A 21,013-nucleotide genomic window follows, 5' to 3' on the forward strand; every position below is an offset into this window, starting at 1 on the left:
TTGCAGATGGGCTTAGTGGTTTTCTCCTTCCGGACCTCCTCACCTGACAGACTGCCTCGAGGATTCGTGAAGTTACAACTAACATGAACCACAATACTGATGGTACAGTGTACATACAACATATTCTGCATTGTTAGTTTGTCTTTGTTTTTGTAAAATATATACAGATAGGACTGTACTGCATTCGCTCCAGCTCCAAACATACAGTAATTGAAACTTGCTCACAACCAAGGCTTTTACCCTTTAACGAACATTTGCACACACTGTTACATAGTCTCTGAATGCAAACGATTGGTTATTCTGATTTTATGCAGTGCTGTCATTTAGAGTTTTTGTTCCGTTTATAGACATTTAGAGCAGCTAGAGGTGCATAGTTTGCCCCAGCACAATATGTTGTAATTGCAGAAACACTTTGCTAAACTATGCCATGGAAACTGCAGATAACAGATAGCAATTTTTGCTTTAGGGATGCTGAGGGAATATAAAAACACCCAAATAGCCAGGTGTACATCCATTTTCGTGTGGACCGTCTTATATTACATGGTCTGTTATCGAAATATACACGGGGTTAATTATGAAGCGTGCACAGTGTAATCTGCAAGTTCAGAATGTTGTGGACTGTAACTGTGATTTACTCAAGGGCATTTTGACAGGCAGGACAGATATGTTGTTGCTGCTGTGGCAGTTGAACTTGCATCCTTGCAGCTTTGGGTCAGTCACTCACAACACCAGGTCATCCTGCTGTGTCGGATCAAAATTCAACTCACATTTGGCCATCTACTTGTAAGCATATGCTGCCTGCAACTAGCAAATAATATTTTAATGATTATAAAAATGTGAAAAATCTGTGTTATCTAACTGTAAACAGAGTAACTTCTTCTCTAAGACATAAATCTAATTGACTATCTGTCGGCGTAGACAAAGAGGAAGTGGGCTGGCTATAACCTTCCAGTGTATCTGTTGAAGCAAAGATTAATTGCCATGACAGAAACAAATGATGTGTTAAGGACACTATTAACATTTGCATCACAGCATGATTAAAGTGATCATCTATTGTGACTAAATCAAGTTTAACAAGGCCTGTTGCATCATTTAGCACCTTACAAACAATGCCCTTTGGCATCGCAGTGAGCTTTGTGACTACACAGGGGAAAATAAAGCGCTGCATGTTACACAATGCTAAATTGTTGCACTTGGCAACACTGCAGTTTGTCATTCAGAAGGTTCATTTGCACGGGGAGTTAATATACAATACTATATCATATTCATACCAAAACATAAAAAGGCAAACGCATATATACAACTCATCAAATTTTACTCTATATCTGTCACATCTTCTCTGTGTGTAAAGCTTGATGAACTACAAAGATGAATGAAGGCTTACGAATGATTTTTAATAAACTCAAGTCTTGTTCTCTTAAAAATATGTCAGTCAAACACCATTGTGTAATTCTGTAATGCAGTGATGATTTATGAAGGTGCAGTGTTTGAGCGTATAGCATAGATGTATGTCTTTTGTTTCAGGACCACTTTATCAGCTAAAACCAACTGTTTCCCCCATTTTCTCCCTCAGACCTTATCTGACTCTCTAACCTCTCTTTAAGTAAAGGCACTGATCCACAGTAAACCAGTATACAGCTTATCTATCTGTATTTCTCGTCAGTATTACAAGAGGGGGCAAGGGTTTTTAAGGGGTCAATATAAAGTAATTATAAATTTAAACTGAAAAGATAAATATAGCAGTACACTTTACCTTTTCTATCTCCCATGGTGTATACAATAAATGGGTTTCATTTATACAATTGACTTTAATACAAATATGTTGTATGGGATACATACTGTATATAAGTAAATAGCTACTTCCTGTACAATATGTTTTACTTCTTGTCAAAGAGGAATTGGTGTTCTTTTCTGAAGAAATTGGTTTCCATACTGGTCTCTCATATAATCTCAGGGTCAGATCTCTTGAGATTGCCGTGAAGTTTATGTTTCAGGTCTGCTGGATCTTGATCAGATTATCCTTACCAACAGGGCAAGGAAAGCACCAGACCACAAAATAGAACCGACTAAAAATCCATAAAGAAGTCGTCTTGTATCATTGGTCATGTGATAAGAAGCAGTAAAAGCCACAACTAGCAGTGTAGATCCTAATCTTCTCTTCTGCTGCTATTTACAAGGGCAATAGACAGAAAAAGGCAGAAGTATATATTAACAATATAAAACTTCATATTTAAATGGTTGAATTTAATTCTGCTACTTCAGAATTTGTCAAATTGTCTCTAAAGGTACACAAAAGTAGAAAATGCACCTACATTGCATGTCCTGTGTGTGTGTGTGTGTGTGTGTGTGTGTGTGTGTGTGTGTGTGTGTGTGTGTGTGTGTGTGTGTGTGTGTTTGTGTTTGTGTTTGTGTTTGTTTTCAACAGCTTATGTTCATATTTACGGTCAGTGCCAAGGTCTCAGTCACCAGATGCTATAACACGTGTAAACCGTATGCCACGAACAACAAAAAAGCAACAACAACACATTCTTTTTTCTATTAGTCTGTAAGCTGATGAACAGACTCTTTGTGGCCACCTGCAGCTCTTCCCTTTTAAACCAAAGAAAGGGCTAAAACAAATACTGCATGGGCTGTTTAATGATGGAGTCATGCATCTTGATTTTGTGCCGGCAATCTCTGCCTTTGGTAATCCTTTTTTTCCTCTAAAGGTTATTGTTATCAACATGGATCTAGCAAAAGGCTTGGATGGTGAAATAAAGTGCTGCAGTGGGAGCCCACCTTTTCCAACCCTTTCAGCACCAAGCCATTGACTCCTGCCATACAATTCCCTGCACTAAATGCCACTTAAGCTATTACAAGTTTTCAGCTGAGTACAGCGCTGACCTGTAGGGGCTGAGGACAAAGAGAGAACACTGACAGGGACACTTATGAAATGCCACCAGAGAATTGCCACCATCACTTCGATGTGAGGTTGTTTCATGGCCGCTGAGGCTTTGAGTTTGACACAGACAGCTGCAATTGCCCACTATCGCTCAGAAAGATGAGTGCCGGTGTGTTACCCTGAATCCTGCACTATATGCAGGATTACATGCTCATGCTCAATATCTGGTTTAATGGAAGTGGTTTGACTCACCGAATGGCATCAACAGACTTGTAACTTTTAGGCAACCTTGACATAATTGTGCCATAAATGTAACTGACAGCTTTGCAGGCTCTTCCTGACTTGTATTCAATCATAACTATATCACTGTCCACATGGAGGACATAACTTACAGTTCAGTTCAGTAGCATGCTTTTGTAAGTCTGTGTGATGATGCAAAACACTTTTACAGTGTATGAAGATGCATAATTACAGCAGATATTTAAGAAATAGTTTGACATTCGAAAGTCTTCTTGTGAAGTCCAAGACAAAAATATCTAGAATTTTGAGCCTGGACCCAGCAGTTGGTTAGTTTACCAATATAGAGCATATAGAGCGAAAACAAAGGGAAACAACTTCCCTTACTTTATCCAAAGATAACAAAATTCCTCTTCCAGCACCTTAGAATGAACTTGTTTGCTGCTATTGGAAGTTTCCGCAGTCTTTGCTGGTTGCCTGGCAACTGCTCCCAGCCAATAAATAGTTGTTCATTTTAATTAGTGGGCTTTGGAGATGCTGTGGTAGATGTGTTTCGTTACTACTGGTCAGAGCCAGGCTAGCCGTTTACAGTCTATATTCTAAGCTAAGTTAACCGACTTCAGGCTCCAGCTGCACATTTACTGTGTGAGAGTGGCATTCTCTCAGCTATATCGCTTGACAGGACAGCAAATAAGACAATATGAAGTAAGACTTACATGTTCTATAAGTTCCCTAATCATGCCATTCCACTGGCCCTTGTCATCCTGAGAGCCGTATTTCCCATCAGGCACCAGGCGGATCTCGTACGTGAAGCCCAGGATGTTCGCCAGCTCTTTTAGCAAGTCGATGCAGAATCCTTCGAAACGGTCGTTCCCAACCAGCGCCTTGTCAGACTTCTTAAGCATGACATATGGCTCCTCCTGCACAGACCCAAAAAAATCAAATGAAAAGCAATGGTAAGGTCAGCTTTTTCAATTTGTTTCAGCACATGCACCTAATTGAAGCAAAGTGATGTGAGCTGACGAGTCGCTGTTGCATTAACAAGCAGCGACAGCAGATTCAAGTTCAGTGTGCGGATACAGGGAGTGTTAAAATATGAAAAAAGGCTGAGGTATTACCAACTTAGAAGTATTAGTGAAATGAGGCCTGCGCTAAATTAGGACTGCAATGTCAGTAAATATATTTTATATTGAAAAGATGTTGCTAGTGTTTTCCATTTTGAAGGTAATGCACACAGAAGGAATGTTTATACTATCAGCGTGCCTCCAGTGTTGAGCTAACTAAACCTACTGTCTCCCACACACTGCCGTGCATTGACCTATATAGCTGGTGCACAGGTCGGTTCATTTTATGGTCAGGTGGCTGACACTCTTTACTGGCCTGTAATATCCTGCCTGGCTGCTCATAATTTGCACAGTATAAAAGCTTGATTAGGAACAGAATGCAGCAGTGAAATGGAACATGCCCACGATGTTGCCTTCATCAATTGTCACCAACCTCCGAGGGAGAGCAACGGAGCTCATGCCTGCAGTGACAATGACTAACACAGAATTGCTCATAAATGATTTCCTTTATTTAGTGCCTGTTACCATTTCCCTGCCAGATAGACTTGCATATCCCACTGTGCATTTCAAAACATGTTGATCCATTTATGCAAAAGCTGTAATACAATTTATTGCCTCCAATAGCCAGATGTATAATTTACAAACTGAGCTCAGAAGCAGAGCAATTGATTCTCTTGTGAAGGTGACCCCTTCCTTTGTGTTTCCTTTTTTTTTTTCAGCCGTTGCTTGTGTGGCACTAAGGAAAAAGATGCAGTCAAAGAGGAGGAAATAGGCAGTCATGACACTCTTCATTCCCTCAGGAAATAATTTTTAACAGGAAGAGCAGCAATGGTGAAGGTGTAGGTGGGGAAAACAAAATTACAACATTGTGTGCTGGTGGCATGTGGACACAGATACACTGTCAGCTGAGGCTAGTTGTCTGTAAAGAATGGAAAAATAGGCTGTAATTTATTCTATAAATTCCAACTAAATAGGAATGCGCGGGAAAGCACAGAGTAAATGATGAACATCTTTGTTTACTATCAAAATATGAAAACACTCGGACATTACGATTAGGATGACTTCTTAAATAAATAATGAGTTATGAATACTTGATGACAATGCATTTAGAGAGCAAGTGCTTAGCTGCAAACTTTGCTCGAGTTGTCCAATTAAATTGATCAAAAAGTTTGCATGTTCAGGGAGAAAGTCATTTCCATCTCTTTCTAGCCTTCCAATTCTTGCTATTCCCCAAGGTTTGGACTCAAATCTGAGTGTTTATACCAGTTCTAGCCTCACAGTCGCAGCACGGGCGTGCATCAAAGAAAGACGAGGAAGGTTGGTCTGCACAGAGGCATTACAGGCAATGGAGTGCAAACAATTAATGTAAGGAGGAAAAACACATTAAGCGCCTTAATCTCTTCTACGAAGTTATCACTATAAAGCTGTCAGACGTCTTGTTCATGCATCACTGGGATCAGTTTGATGCAATGTCATTACACTAAGAGGGGAGATTGGTATTAAAGTTCTCTTCAGCAATTTGAAAGTAGTCAGTTTTATGATGTTAAAACTAATGATTCCAGAAAGAAATAGCAAATGAAGGAGCATGTCGGAAATATGCTTTAAGACAGAAATGATCCAAAAGACTTGAGGAAATCTAAAGTGCAGCTGAAACACTTGGTCAGAAACAAAGTTGTAGTCTAATATGGGTATAATAATAGTGTTTATCACTGTAGCTTGTATAGCTCCACAAAGACCCCAACAGCCATTGATAGTGTTAAGTACATACAACTGGGGATCTACAAATGAATGTGAATCAACTTGTTCTTTCTATCAGAGCATGTAATTTATGCATTCTCAGGAATAGTTTATTGTATCTCTGACTTCATTTTGTTTATTTTTTTTTATTTTTGCTTCAGGGATTCTTGAAGCTGTCACGTCTGTTGTGTGTAGTTACAGTATCTAATGTTTAATCTTGGATTTCTGTGTGTGTTTGTGCTATGTTTAGATTTGGCAAATATACAGTGCATTATGTGTCAATCACAGAGATGGATACTGAGAACACCTCTTCCTAATATTTTTACATATTCAGAGTAAAACGTGGCTGATGCTTTAGAGTGAAATGAATGTGACTGCTAGAAGAACTAAATAAAAGATGATATTGTGGTGGTTGGATTTGAATGTATTTGAGAGGGAAAAATGGGGAGATGTGAAGGGCAGGACATCCTATACTCCAGGCTACACGGGTGACCTACCAGGATGGTGGTGATGACGAGGGAGCGGTTAGCCAGGGAATCAGTGATGTTCATCCCTTTTCGCTTCGGCACTTCTGTGATGTTAAGACCTCCCGACACACTCCACTTCCCCACCTGTGGAAGATGAAATGTATGTGGCTAAGTGTTCTGTGTCAGTTGGTGGGCTACGACCTTAGCGGACTCCCCCGCCAACCATCTCCCACATTAGTGCCAGGTTGAACACATCTCCAGTTGCATTAGATGATTGGCTGAGTCACCTTTTATCAGCAGGCCAGGGCGTTTTGGAAAGCAGGCAGAGTTAAGTGTATATCTCAAAAGAAACCAAGCAAAGAAACTGGGATCATTTTAAGAATTGTATAAACAATATGACAAAGTTGTCTATTAAGTTGTATTGATTGATCCACTTATCTCGAAGCCTTGTTTTGATCCACTACTGTTTGCCCTATTAAAGTTACTGCATTACGCATTAACACAAATTCATCACTTCCTGTATCTGTGTCAAAGCCCTCTTGCTTTTCATTGGACAAAAAACATTAATTGTGTGACACGGCTTTAATGCTGAAATATTTGCAGGCAATAGCACTTTAGATGAGTAATCCAGAACAACCTTTAAAAATAGCATAATGTCTCTCGTTGACTTTATTCAATTACAACAATTTAAGTATGGAGGCAGCATTTCTGACTATTGTATGTAAACTGGCCTCCATAGGGTTCAAGCGTTCATGCGCCCTTGTGTGCGGTCGTGCGCCCATGCATTACAGGTGTACTTCAGCTTATAACACTACACCCCTAACTAACACCCCTGGTTGTGAGATATATGGAAATATAACATATGGCTAAGCAATGAGTGCGACAGAAACAGAAAAATAAAATATAGCAAGTATTGCAAAAAAAGTTTACAGTTAATTTGAATGAAGATACAGCATGGGCTTGCCGGTTGGATTGCATTGTGAAAGTAATTTAGCTCTGCAGTCTCAGTAAAATAAGCCAAGAGATTTGAACAAATAAAAGGAGTTTTACATGCACGAAGCCCTGAGGCACAAACCTCTGCATATTGTAGAGACACTGGAACATATCATTAGCACAAATAGTCCTGTGGCTGTCTGTAACAATCTTTGTTTGCAAGTCGAGCCCTGCACCAAACCCTCCTCCCACCCTTGCCACTTTCTCTTTTACGATAGACACAGCTTTTAACATTCACTGGGGTTTGCGCTTGAGGTGGATCCATTTAAAGACATACAACACCCCCCACCAAAAAAAAGCATGAAAAACGTCTGTTAATGTCCTCTCTGCCTAATCCAGAGAGAGGCATATGCTCTAATTTGAAAAGCACATTAGTTACAGCTTGTCACACAACCAAAGAGGACTCCAGGAGAGAGATTTAAAAATATCTGAATGCTTTCCGCTTTGCAAAATTCTTTCTAATTGTACCCAATTACAATTAGCTCAATTCATTAAACATGATTAGCAGAGGACTTGATTCAAAAGTTATTTACTCATGCAACCACACGGTGAGCATTACATTTATTTCACCCTCCTGAGCATGGCAGCATTGAGTGGAAGTGGCACTCTGAGAACCTGATCATAATTCCAGCATGCGCTCAAACTTGGGCTAATATTCAATTACAGTGGATTAGTTGAGAAAAAAAAGTCCACATCTTAACAGGCTCAAACAGTTAAAGCCGATTCCACGGATATACAAGAAAGAAAAAAAAAAAATCCGGCAATCTACAGCACAGTGCTGGATCGAGGCTAACACGCTCGAGCGTAGGATTTGTCAGAGGCACAATAAGAAGGCGCTAATATGGCATCAAATACTGTAGCTAGATGACTGTGCTTCATCTTAATTGACCACATGCAGGACAAGATGCCGGTGAAAGGGAGAGGAAGAAGAATTATTTCAAAGCCGCAGTGTTACGAGCCCAACTCTTGAACAGAAGGGTTACAAGCTGAAAAGCCCCCGCTATTATATAGTCTTGAGCCTTTAGGGAGTACTTGAGGAAGTCATAATGGGACTTATCCCTATTTGATGTATTCATAATGTATGAAAGCCCTTTAGTAGAGAATAGCTGTAGTAGCCCAGAGGCCTTCCAGTATAATAAAATAAGTTCTACTCTACCAACCTTTTAGTTTGTTTTTTTTCCCTTTTTTGTAAAACATGTTTATACAGCTCATTACCACCAAATAGCATTTTGGGCATCACCTCAAATTATCATTAGAGAGGCTGCAATTAACACCCTAATGTGTACCCTAATCCAATTTGCTTTATGATCCACTAACTTATGCTTATGTCGAAACAGCCAATTTGCTTCCTTGTTAGGAGGTAAATGATACACTCAGATTTGCATTGTCTGTTTCACATCAAGAGGAAAATCTGAAATGGATTTTTGTCATCAGTAATCCGTTCAATTCTTTTTACGATACAGTCATCACAGAAATTCTACATTTTCATACGCTGCGTGTGATGAGACACTACTGTTGTGCTTTCATTGCAAAGAATGTTGTCATAACAAACACAGTCTTTAACAAAATGTTACCTTTTCAAGTCCCTCCTCTTTCAGACTGATGATGTCCAGGTCGAAGTCTGTACGGAGACCAGTTGTCTTGTTGAAGGAAAGTCTGCCCGTCAAACCATCCCAGTGGGACTGAAAGATAATATATATTTAAAACCTATATTCACGGAAAAAAAAATCAACATTACCAGCCTATAATGTGGCCAAAACACAGCTACAATCTATGATAACCAATACAATAACCCTAATATAAATTATATTTCCTTAACTAACAATCCCTAAATGTTCCTCATGAAAATTGTTGATTTAACTTTGAAGAGTGTTAAAATCATAGGTGTGGTGCTCTTGCCTGACATTGCATTACATTGTTTTACCTAATATTTCATCACACCCATTGTACTGTTAATAAATGTTGGGACAGTCCAAAATACTTTGACAACAGCAAGAAGCAAATATGCCCAGATAAATGTAAAAGTCCTGTCAAGAAAACACACACCACGACACACTTTATCTTTTACAGAGAGCAAATTCACACTCACACACACAAACGGACCCAATGTACAAACACAAACCGTACAGGCTAAATTTCCTTTTTTAATTACATTTTACATCTCAACGCCTCCAACGCATTTTCCCTCCAGACTATGGAGTTAATTAACAACCATCTCCTTTTGCTTGATTCCCCATGAGGAAGAAAAACATATAACTGCCCCCTATTACGATTCCCTGATAGCCACCACCTCACAGACGTGCACAAGCAGGCACACGCCAGCCCGTGCTTCATACCTGTTATTTTCACACTTCTCACCATTTTTCAGAACTGATGCCACTAACTTTACTGATTGTCATTGTCCTCGTCTCTTTTAGTTTCATCGTTTGCATTTTTACTGCAGGGGAATAATACAAAATAAAAAAAATGCTGTGATTTATTTTATCTCATTTATTTACTCTTTTGCCTGCAAAAACTGATTCTTAACAGGCTATCGGTGTCACTTTCATTAAGTCCCAGTCTGTGATACAAGCACTGGATCTTTAATAGGTCTTGGTACAATAGAGTGATCAATCCTCGTGTGTTGAGCTGCAGCACTTTTCTGATATTTAAAATCCACACTGTGACAACCCTAGAGGCTCGAGCTGCCTGTCTACTCTGTGACTTGCCAGAACTTGTTGTGAGAAGATCGAAGCTTCAAGGAGAAATTTGTGGTACTCTCCTTTTTCAGACCCTCTCATACCTCATTCCCTCTGGCCTATTGCCATCGAGGTGGGTGGCATGTTCAAACAGCTCTAATTCAGAGAGTGACATAAATGCCTCAGCCATATCACATCCGAAGGGCCAATTCGACCTTCAAAACATGTCACACTCCTGTCTTGAAGCAAGCGTAAATCAGGCATGAGTTAGTGTTTTTCTAACCAAACGCTGCAGTATGTTTGTGTAAGAACAACCGTGTAATTTTTCCTTTATTTTAGTCGCGATCGCAACACATTTCCAATACACCAGCCGGAGGTATATCTTTTCATTACAGCTAAGAAAACTACTTTTTTTTTTAACCTAACTACCACAGACACAGACATTGTTTGTTGTGCATTGTAATGATGTAAACCTTTGCAATACAGAGTTTGCACATTTGGCAGACAAGCAGAATTGTTTCCACATCTGACACAAACAATAATATTCATGGCTCTTGTGCCAGTCGGTGATGTGTAGTTGAAAAATATTCTGACATAAGATTTTACAGTGCACTTTACACAATCATTTCTGGGAAATTTGCAGTTTCTCAACCAAAGTGAAACCATTTGCTTCTATCCACACTGATAATCAATGAAAACGTAGCACCCACATTAGTGATGCAGTATTAACATTTTCATTGAAACATCGTTATAAATGGGTGGTTACATTGCAGAGCTGAGGCCTTGATGTGCTTCACCCTTCAGTTTGCCAAATCACACGTTTTGAAAATTAATGCACAATTCTAAAACTCAAAGAAGAGTAGGAATGTTTTTTTCAGAGGGGCCAACATTTTTTCACAAACCCAAAGTTGTAATAACAGTTGTTCTGTAGCAATGGATTTCTCCAGCTCCATCCACCAGGTTATCCAACAGGCCACTGTCGCCTTAAGTGACAATGCATGAACTAAACCCATTATGTGACAATGCCATGAGTCAGCTCAGTGTGGATGAGAGAGACTGCTTTAGCAGAAGACACAACATATGTCAGATATTGGTGGGCAAACGCATCACTGGTCTTGCAGTGTGAAAGCACAACTACCTGTTTTCAATCCTGACAGGTCCCTTTGAGTGCAATGCACAGGACAGAGGAAAGTATTGAACACATGAGCACACATACTGTCATCTTTGCTCCTAAACAGGGGTTTCTATCCACCTTCCCTACCTATCTTTGCAAGCAGAACAAAATTGGTATTTCACTTCCTATTCATTGAAGTGAGCTGAGGATTTGGACAATACACTGTATGTGAATACCTGTGGAGAAAACGAGCCTCATGTCATAAAGAAAGATCAGGCTTTGCTCTCTCAAGGATGCTGTCTGCTGATGAAGGAAACCCTTGGAGAAGACACAAGCTATTGCCATTTAAAACCTCCTGTGCACTAACACTTTCTTTTAAAACAACACAATAGTCCAAACAACAAAGTTTATACTTATTTACTTTTTGAGGCCTGATTCTGCCCCTGTTTAGCACTGAGCTATGCTGAAAGTCAGGTCATCGATTATCCTGTACTTAGCTCCCCATATCCTGGTACTTAAGACTAGATGAGGACTGGCCACTGATGCCATGTATTTGGGATTCACCCTGCATTTTCCATATTCAAGTGGATAGACCACATAACAGGTTGCACCCACATCTACTCTTCCCACTTTGTATACTTAGTTTAAAGGTACGTGTCAGAGGTCATATATGTGAGGCAAAGTGCTGGCTCGGCAGTGGCACAGTATGACAAAGGCATTATTATTTTGATGACATTTGAAAGAGGCTGGCTCAGCCACAATGGCAGCCTACTCTGACTTTGGCCCTGGTGCTTCAATGTTGTATCATTTCACACTTTAGCATGACAGTAAGGGTGATGTTGCATAGATGGATTGTGGCATCATGATTGAGAAGGAGGCTGTCATGTTAAGAATGGGTGAGTAGGGATCCGGAGATCTACAGAGACACTCTCTCTCGCTGTCATCACAGTGAAGCTCAAAAGAGATACCTACTTGACAATAGGCACAAACTATCCAAAAAAAGAAGGCGTGAAACTGGTCACAAATGCTGACAGGAGGCTTTGCACTGAGGCATGTAAAACACCAGCAGTGGTGTTCAGCCTGAAAAGAAAGGAAAGCTTTGGAGGAAGCCAAGGATGGTGAGAAGTTGTCATTCAATTTGCTAAAGAAAAGCAGCTGAGGATTGGAGTTTAGCTCCTCCTTGTTCCTACATTTTAGGGATCCTTGTTAGAGATGTATGTAAAACAATGAGGACCCAGGAGGTTAATGATTTAATTTTGCAGTAATAGGAGTGATTATATGTGAGAAAAAAACACATGCCATTTTTAACATTTTCTAAACCACACCCAAGACAAATACAAATGGTTTTGTTGTTTGAACGAATCAAGATACAAATAGCAGCATCTCTGCTCACGCTTAATCTGCCATTTTGCTCAGGCTTGTTTTTGTATTCTGAGGCTGTGTCAGACTCTCATGTTAGATGAAATAAGAGTCGATTACACAAGTTGTGCTTTCAAAAGGTTACAGTACATGCTTTCTGAAAAATAGGTTACAAATACAGGGAATTTATAAAGCTGACAACAACACTGCTTTGATGTGTCTATCAAGGATTGGTTCACTGTGTATGTGGATATGATTGATTTGGTGGGTAAATATCTAAGTTTTAAATGACTACATGGCCCTCACTCCACTCCTTTTGTCTCGTTCACTACTCGATCAGTATCTTCCAATATAAATAACTCTTAAATGAAATAGCAGTAGGCCAAAGGTGCCCCATCACCTCTTTGATGAAACTCATGAAGCGCCCTCCGAATCTCCATGGTTTGTGGCGGTGGCACTGTAGTGAGTTCACCGTCATCTGTGGAGCGTGCTGGTATGAGACGGATACAATGTGGACTGCATCATAGGTCAGAGCTGCATCTGTCTGGAATAAGGGGTGAACATTATTTCAGCTGATGGCCGTAAAAAGAAGTAAACAGTTAGGTCAGTGTTTACACTGATATGTAAACACTGTCTACTCATATCATTCATTTGACATATGTAACTTATATTTTCGATTTTTGAGTCACATTTAGTGCAGATGTTATATTCTCAGATCAAATATATACAGCATAGAAACAATAAATCTTTAATTTTAAAAATTTCAGACTGTCTTCAAAGACTGAACCATAAATCTTCAACAATTTAAATTATAAATAAATTCAAACTTTGAGAGGATTAAATTATAAATAACATATGAGCAGTTTGTGAGTTTCTAAACTAATAATTCAATACATAACCTTGTTTTGTCTTGTTTACATTACTGACTAGATAAACACGGTAAAAATAAATGCAGTTTCTATGGAGTTTTTGGTAGCACATTCATGCTGTGAACATTTTTCTCTGCCTTCCCCCAAAGGAGCTGTACTGAGTTGATGTCTGGACTGTGTGGGCCATTTGGGAAAGCCAAAGTCACTATCATTTTCCTGGAAACAAACTGAGACAATGGTGCATGACCAATTAGAAACTCCCGCAGTTGAACAAGAATGGCTATGAAGGGACGCACCTAGACAGAAAACTAAATTTAGGGGGACTGGTGCATTCAAAGGATAACTGGTGCAAAACAGCTTAATTGAGTGGTTGCTTCACCATTATATCACTCATGCCTGTAGTGCCTGCACTGTTGAGAGCATACATCATAACTTGATGATATTCTCACCAATATCTGTCAGAACAGAGGCAGGAATTTTTCAAACCAGAAGGCATTTTTCTCTTTTACAGTCACTCAAGTTCAGGGATTTTGGCTCAGCGTGTGGTCAGCTTCTCGGTTGCATAATGAGAGTAAAAAACTGTACTTCAGTGGTTTAACGCTTGTCGAGTTTTCCTTTCTGAGATCCCTCCTAGACCGACATGGTTTGCTGAGATGGTTTACATTTTTGCCCTTATGAACCATGAGGAAATAGGTGTGCACACAATTCCAGGGCAGCAGTTGTTTATGTATGGTACCAATAGTCATATCACTTCAAAAATAAATGAAAATATGGCTCTATCTTGTATAACATTTAATCTAACAGTAGCTGAACCCCTGAAATCTGTCAACATACTTTATACAGTATTTGCAATTTAGTTTATGCTTGAGCCACAGGCTGAGACAGTGAGCTTTTGCTGTACCTTATGAACAGGTTACTGTAGTGATATTTGCTGAGTTAAAGCCTTTTGTTATGGGTTCCTATTACAGTTAAGACTATTTCCTACCAAGGGCCAAAACCATACCACATGGATAAGACAGACTGATACATAAATGTGTTTGCTCTCTGTTGATATTTTGAAGACAGACTTTGAATATTACAAGGAGTAATAAAACATACCGTCATGATGCCCTCCAGCAGGCCGGAGTCAGGTTTAGGTGGTAACTGCCTTTCCATTGACCATTTCTCCACAATGGATGCAACCTGAGGATTATCCACATTGAGGATGCGAAAGCCGGTCATGTTGACACCGCAGAAGCGATACGGCTCCAGGTCAATGGCCATCAGGTCCTTTTGAGACACAAGAAGGATGGGTTTTTATTGAGTCTGATAGCACTGAGAATCTTGGTTTTACGTATGTATTCTGGATTTGTTCTCTTCACATAACAAGAGAATGACGCAGCAGATGGTTAAAGAGATAACTATGTGAAGGCCAAATAAAGAAAACAGATGGAGAAATACAGTAGTGTTCAATGTCACATCAAGAGCATAATCTGGTTTATAAATGAAATCAAAAAAGGCACTGGTTACATAGTTGTTGCTTGAAAATCCTTTTAGAATTGACATGTTTCTCTCTTGCTCATGTTTTTCTTTGGAATAATGAAATATACTGCACCAGCTTCGAGCTTGTGATGTACAGTATTTTTGTCAATCGCAGTCATGTGAAAAAAAATCTCCAAAGGTGTTGTTGTTTAATTTTACAATTTTCTAATGTTTGTTGCTCAGAACAAATTCATAACAGGAAAAAGAAACACCAATTATGTTGGATTATATTAATAATTCAACACTTGCATTCCCATGGCAACTTCTGAGCAAAAAGCAATTCAATTTGAGCCGCTGTATTTTCTGGGGCAGCCATTGTAGCTGAAGTGTGAAGTCACATGTTGACACATGTCGTGTCAGAGTGGGCTGGGGGGCTTGAAAAAGGCATTTGGATGAACATAGATATTTCATTAGCACCCTGTGGGGTTAGTGCTGGGAGAACAAGAGCGTGGAAGACACTTACAAAAGAACGGTCGTTGCTAGTCACTGAAATATTTCTTTCTCTTTTTTCCCTTTCTCTCTAGAGTGCAGTACAGTAATTTCCTTTATAAAAAGAGATCAAAATAAATCACTATTGTTCTATATGACATTCAGAAACACTCTGTAAAGTAGATCAGGTTACAGGTTTCTTAGCTTTGAAGCTAAGAATACAAACTAACTGGGACAGAACTGTTTGTATAATACAATTCATCTTTTGTGACATCCTCATTTCTATTGAGGCATTTTGGGATGTCAGAAAAGCAACTTGTTCCAATTACAAGTTCACATTTCGCATTGCTGCCGTGTTTACATACACTGTATGTAACACAAACTCTATAATCCTACAATAGAATTACACTGAAATGTTCACCCGGAGAGCACACTGCATATATCTTTGAGTGCGTACACAAGTGTTGTGATGGTGGCAAACATAACAACGTTCTCAGCCTTAGGTTCTCAGAGATAGCGGTGGTAAGGTGGGAGCTATGACAGACTCATTTCAAAAGGACAAGAAAGTTATTACCCCATACCACACCGCTGTTGCCTTTTCACGCTCTAATAAGCCGGCATTTCCCTCTCCTCAGAAGATAAAACACAGACATCAGTGGATTCCATCGAGAGGAAATTGTATTGCCATGTATACCATGCAAGTATTCATCATTTTGGATGAAATCAAGCCGCCAGGTATAATCTTCTTAATGGTGTGTCTGTCAATATGACAGTATATTTCTGCTTTAGATAGATACCACACTCTGATTCTATAAAGATATGCTGCCTTTATATGAAAAAAATATTGTTGTTCCACAAAATCACAGCAAATAAAAGCTTTTAAGTTAATTCTCCAGTAAATATCTTGCGGTAGGAAACAGTTACACTTAAACACATAAACCGGTCCACTAGCAATAAAAAGGAGTTTTAGATATTAAATATATATTAAAGCTCACACACATGACACAGGCAGAACAATGTCATTGCCACGCTGTCGAGCATGGAAGATGACACACATCATGCCTGGACCTCTATGTCATATCGCATTATCACAACAGACTTGCAAATCCGGAGAGACAGTGAGTGTGTGTGCATGAGAGACAATAACAGAGAGTGAAAGGAACAGCACAGAACATGCTGGTATTCATTCCCATTCAGTCTGTTTGTCACAAGATAGCCAGGAGAGCAGAAATGGCTCCCTGCTGGGTCTGCTTGTATTAGTCAGCCGAGATCATTTTATCAGAGTGAGAGCTGGAAACACTCAGGCCGAGAAATAAACACTTACATTTCCAGGTTACAATATAAAGATTGTGTTGAATGTAAAATCATTTTGTTTTTAAATATCAACTGAAAATATGACATATTTAACTTGTGTTCACCAACTCAAACCCGTAATAGTCTAAAATCAAGAATTCAAATAGCTGTTTGTAGTCTGCCTGTTTGAAAGCCCTGTCATCGAACTGAGTGATACAAGGTTAAGATCACGTATTTAACAGTAATAGCTGGTTTATTTTGCAGTGGAGTTGTATAAGGTACTTTTCAATAGTAAGTGTATTACTTGCAGTAGATGAGGGACAGTGCTTGCCCAGTTTGGAGAAGCAGGCAGCTGTACTGGCACAGAAACTAAGCAATGTACTGCTGAATATGGGGTCAGCAACAACACATATTCTACCAAAAGGCACACCTAAAAAAAAATCAATATCAGTTTAAGTGTATACTATATTTAGAATTATTCCGCTGCCTTACCTTGCCATCACACAGCACTTTCCGGTCGGGAAGTGCACCATCATATCATTCTGTGCCACCAGACTCCTTTGACAAAAACTATAATTTTACCTTGGTGAACACAACAGTTGCTACCGCTGCCTGGATCGATTTGTTTGTCTGTGTTACTGTGGTGATATTTTACCACATTTGTTTGGATCTAACACCAAACTTTTTGTTTATTCATAATTATATAGGAGAGCAATTTAAATGTATTTTTTTCTAACTCAGAAGTTACATTCACTGTTAAATCGTAATCTTTTTTTTTTGTTTTTTACGCCACCTCTTCTACTTCTGTTAACTTTACTATAAAGCAGAGTGTTTACTACAGCAAACTGAAGACTCCATTATGCCTTCGGCTTGTCAAACAAAATTGATGTTATGGACTGGATCCAAACTCCATTGGCAATTAGCCACTATTCATCAAAAACTCAAGCAGTGGGGAGATGAGAACAAACAAGAGTCTATTTGCATTAACAAGCATAGTACATTACCAGAGTGGTGAAGATATAGTGGTAATACTCTGTCATCATCCCCATGGTCTGGGCCTGGAGAGATAGGACACAGAAGATGGGGAAGAAAAGGTGTGAATGAATAGAGACAGTGTACATAAAATGGTCATTTTGTCAGGGTATTTTAGAATCAACTGTATAGTCAGAACAAACAGCACTAAAGAGATGCACAAAGGGACTTTCATCAGTAAGGGGAAAAATAGCCAAGTTTTAATCAGCATATTGACGAGCATACTGTTCATTTTGTGGGCAAAATTCGGCTATCACTTGCGAGGATTTGGGCACCATATGTGGTCTACAGAATTACAGAGTAGCAACAGTATCTGATGCCTTTCTATGCATTTAGATGGTTTGGAATGGCTCGCGGCACGCGGCGCTTTCCCGGCCGAGAAGAGAACCTTCAATAAAAAGAGCTTGGTAATCTTTGCTTCATATACGAACACTCCATCACTGCCACTTGTTTCACTCCATCTACATTCAAAGGCACCGCATTCCCATGGCAGCTGTGCTTCCCATTTAATTGTGCCATCTGTCGTGAAAAAAAAGCTAAGGTTATGTAAATAAGATGTTATGCTTATGTGGAGGCAAATTCACTCCTGTGTGTATAGACATCAAACAAAATACATGGCATTCAAACTTTGTCTCATGTTTTGTTTCGTAAGCAGGAGTTTTCATTAATAAATGTAACTTTTTCACTGCTGGACGATATGAATTTACATGATACAACCTAATTCTGTAAGGTTTTCTATTCTTTATAACCCTTTTTTTTTTTTTTTTTTTTTTTTTTTCTTGTAAACCACCATCTGCCCTGTTCCCACAAATTGCACAGTCAAATTTGAGGAAAAACACATGGCAATGAAAGAAAGATAGTCCTTCTTTGAAAATACGGAGGCAGGGTACACCCTGGACAGGTCGCCAGTCCATCACAGGACCAACACTTATAGACAGACGGAAACAAAGACCATTCACGCTCTCATTCACACCTAGGGGCAATTTGTAGAACCACCAATTAACCTGATATTTTCGGACGATGGGAGGAAACCGGAGTACCCGGAGAGAACCCATGCAGACACAGGGATAACATGCAAACTCTGCACAGAAAGGCCCAGGCCCGGATTTGAACCCCGAACCTTTTCCCTATGGGGCAACAATGCTAACCATTGCACTGCCTGTCTAATGTATTCTTTTTTTTAAATAAATTAAATCCTCACTAACAAGTTGATTTATTCTAACAGCAAAGCAAAATGCGTGTCAGAACAAAACAGCATTTCAATTACTACCTTTTCTTACTGTACAGAACTGAGCAGCACATTTGGGACTCTATATTAATTGATCAATGGTGCATGAAAATAAGTCATTGACGAATGGTGCACAACGTTCATTTCTTTTTTCCTATTTATTTATAAAAGCCGTAGTCGGTACAGTCTTCGAGGAGAGCTGCCTGTCGCAAGTTTGCTTCAAAACCTCCTCTCACTTCTTGCCTCAAGAGGACACTGATTTCTTGGCGCGAGATGTGCAGACTGGCCAGGAGCGACTATATGTCACCACAGATCCTAATAACGAGGGAGGACTGAGTTATTTAAATAACTTTGGAAGAGATGATGCATTTGGTAAACATGTTAACGGAAACTGACAGCAAATTGAATAGAGGGGGGATCCACCAGTCTGTTCCTGACATCTACAGAGCATCAGACCACCTACACACTCTCTACTCAGTACATCACACTGACAGCTCTTTGTTGACTGACGATCTTTTATATCAAAACACATGTTGGATCTTGTTCTTGCTTTGGTAGTTAACAGAGTTGCAAACAGAATCAGAATGTGTACGTACGTTTTTCATTTTAAAGATAAAAAAAAAAAATACACGAAGAATTCACAGCTTTCTATTATCTTTGTAAATATTTATCTGGCAAACAAACAAAGAAGAACACAATGATAGTCTCTGCTAAAAAAAAACACCAAAAAAAAACCACATAAAATGATATCGTGCACAAGGGAAGGATTATCAATTGGCCAAATTTGGATTTTAAATCTCATGCTAGACACTAATTCTCTCACTTTGAAGGTGTTTTGTTGAAGGCAGGTGACAAAATTGGAAATCCGTGTAATTCATGACCCCCAAATTTCACTGCTATGTGATTGTTAGTGAAACCTCTTCTGCTGCTGTTTTCCTCCCACCCAGGCAAGAACAAATCAAAGCCTTCACATTTGCAATCATAGCAAATCTAATAAGAATTAACTGGTATCGGAGACAGCAGCACCAAATTTTGGACCACATGCTTTCATTTGTTTGGCTATTCTAAGATCTGACAAGAGCGTCTCTAAAGGCCTGTCACTAACCTGTTTCAGAACCTGTGCAGCCATGTGGTGACTGCAGTCAAAGATGATGCGGAACTCCCGACTTCTCTTCATTTCTTTGAGAAGAGGCCTCGTATCCTGGGTGTCGAGAGGTAGCTGGCGGATCTTTAGTCGGATGTTGTACCTGGAAGGGGCCATTATCAGCTCCTGCAATCTTATGAGACCTGTTGAGACATGAAACAGCACAAATGTCGGCGTGGCTTTCCTTAATATGTTGTTTTTTTTATTGTGTTTGTGAGAGTACAGTAACTGCATGTAAGTGGCATACTCGTCTGTTCACCTGTGCTATCGTCATAGACAACAGTGGCTGTTTTCCATTTGAGGAACTGCACCAGGTCCAGGATAGCATAGCTCAATGATGAGTAATCTGGGTACAAATTGGCATAAAAGCTGTCTCTGTTGTCCATGGGGTGATGTTTCCACCGCACCTGGATGTGCGGCACTTCCAGTGCATTGCAGATGGACTGCACAGCATTTGACGATGAGCTGTGTGAGGGCCCAAATATTGCAACCACACCTAAAGACAGCTGGTCACAAGCTAGAGGGAAGGAAGAGAGAAGAGCTTGATAAGTATGCAAATTAAACTTTTTCACATTTGAAATTATTTTCTAGACCTCTAGGATTTTAATTTTTAAGCTAAATATTGTTTTTTATTTGACCAACCAAATTCTTGCCATTGTACAGTGTAATCAAAATCCTTGAATAAATACAGAAAAGTCACTCACCTTTTCTTGATGCCTCAAAGCTGTCATAGATATTAATCCTCTGTATGTCATATGTTAATGTAGTGTTTGGCAGCAAAGTCCTGTTTCGGTTAATATTATTGACAGCAAATTTAAAGGCAAGCTCCTCGGCACTAACGAGTGAAACAGGTCCGTCTGTTTGTTCGAAAATCCCACCTGAAAAACAAAAGAGAAAGACGTGTAAGGGCCGTGACAATTGGTCTCAAACATAATCACGAGTAAGAGGAGAAACACAGACACAATTT

At 39.4% G+C, this 21,013-nt stretch overlaps 1 protein-coding gene across 1 annotated transcript in view; it reads right to left on the reverse strand.

Moving 5' to 3' along the window:
• Nucleotides 1-21,013, reverse strand: part of grik3 (glutamate ionotropic receptor kainate type subunit 3) — an 86,309-nt gene that overhangs the window by 16,649 nt on the left and 48,647 nt on the right. The window contains exons 2-10 of the mRNA XM_069142130.1: nt 20,751-20,924; nt 20,306-20,563; nt 20,008-20,189; nt 17,647-17,700; nt 14,498-14,668; nt 12,931-13,074; nt 8,954-9,061; nt 6,417-6,530; nt 3,835-4,038 (exon numbers count right to left, since the gene is read on the reverse strand). Coding sequence (XP_068998231.1) covers nt 3,835-4,038; nt 6,417-6,530; nt 8,954-9,061; nt 12,931-13,074; nt 14,498-14,668; nt 17,647-17,700; nt 20,008-20,189; nt 20,306-20,563; nt 20,751-20,924 — 1,409 coding nt within the window. The remainder of the gene's footprint in view (nt 1-3,834; nt 4,039-6,416; nt 6,531-8,953; nt 9,062-12,930; nt 13,075-14,497; nt 14,669-17,646; nt 17,701-20,007; nt 20,190-20,305; nt 20,564-20,750; nt 20,925-21,013) is intronic.

Source organism: Embiotoca jacksoni, unplaced genomic scaffold, assembly GCF_022577435.1.
Source record: "Embiotoca jacksoni isolate LCO1_2020_lvr unplaced genomic scaffold, fEmbJac1.0.p SCAF_11, whole genome shotgun sequence".
NCBI lineage: Eukaryota > Metazoa > Chordata > Actinopteri > Embiotocidae > Embiotoca > Embiotoca jacksoni.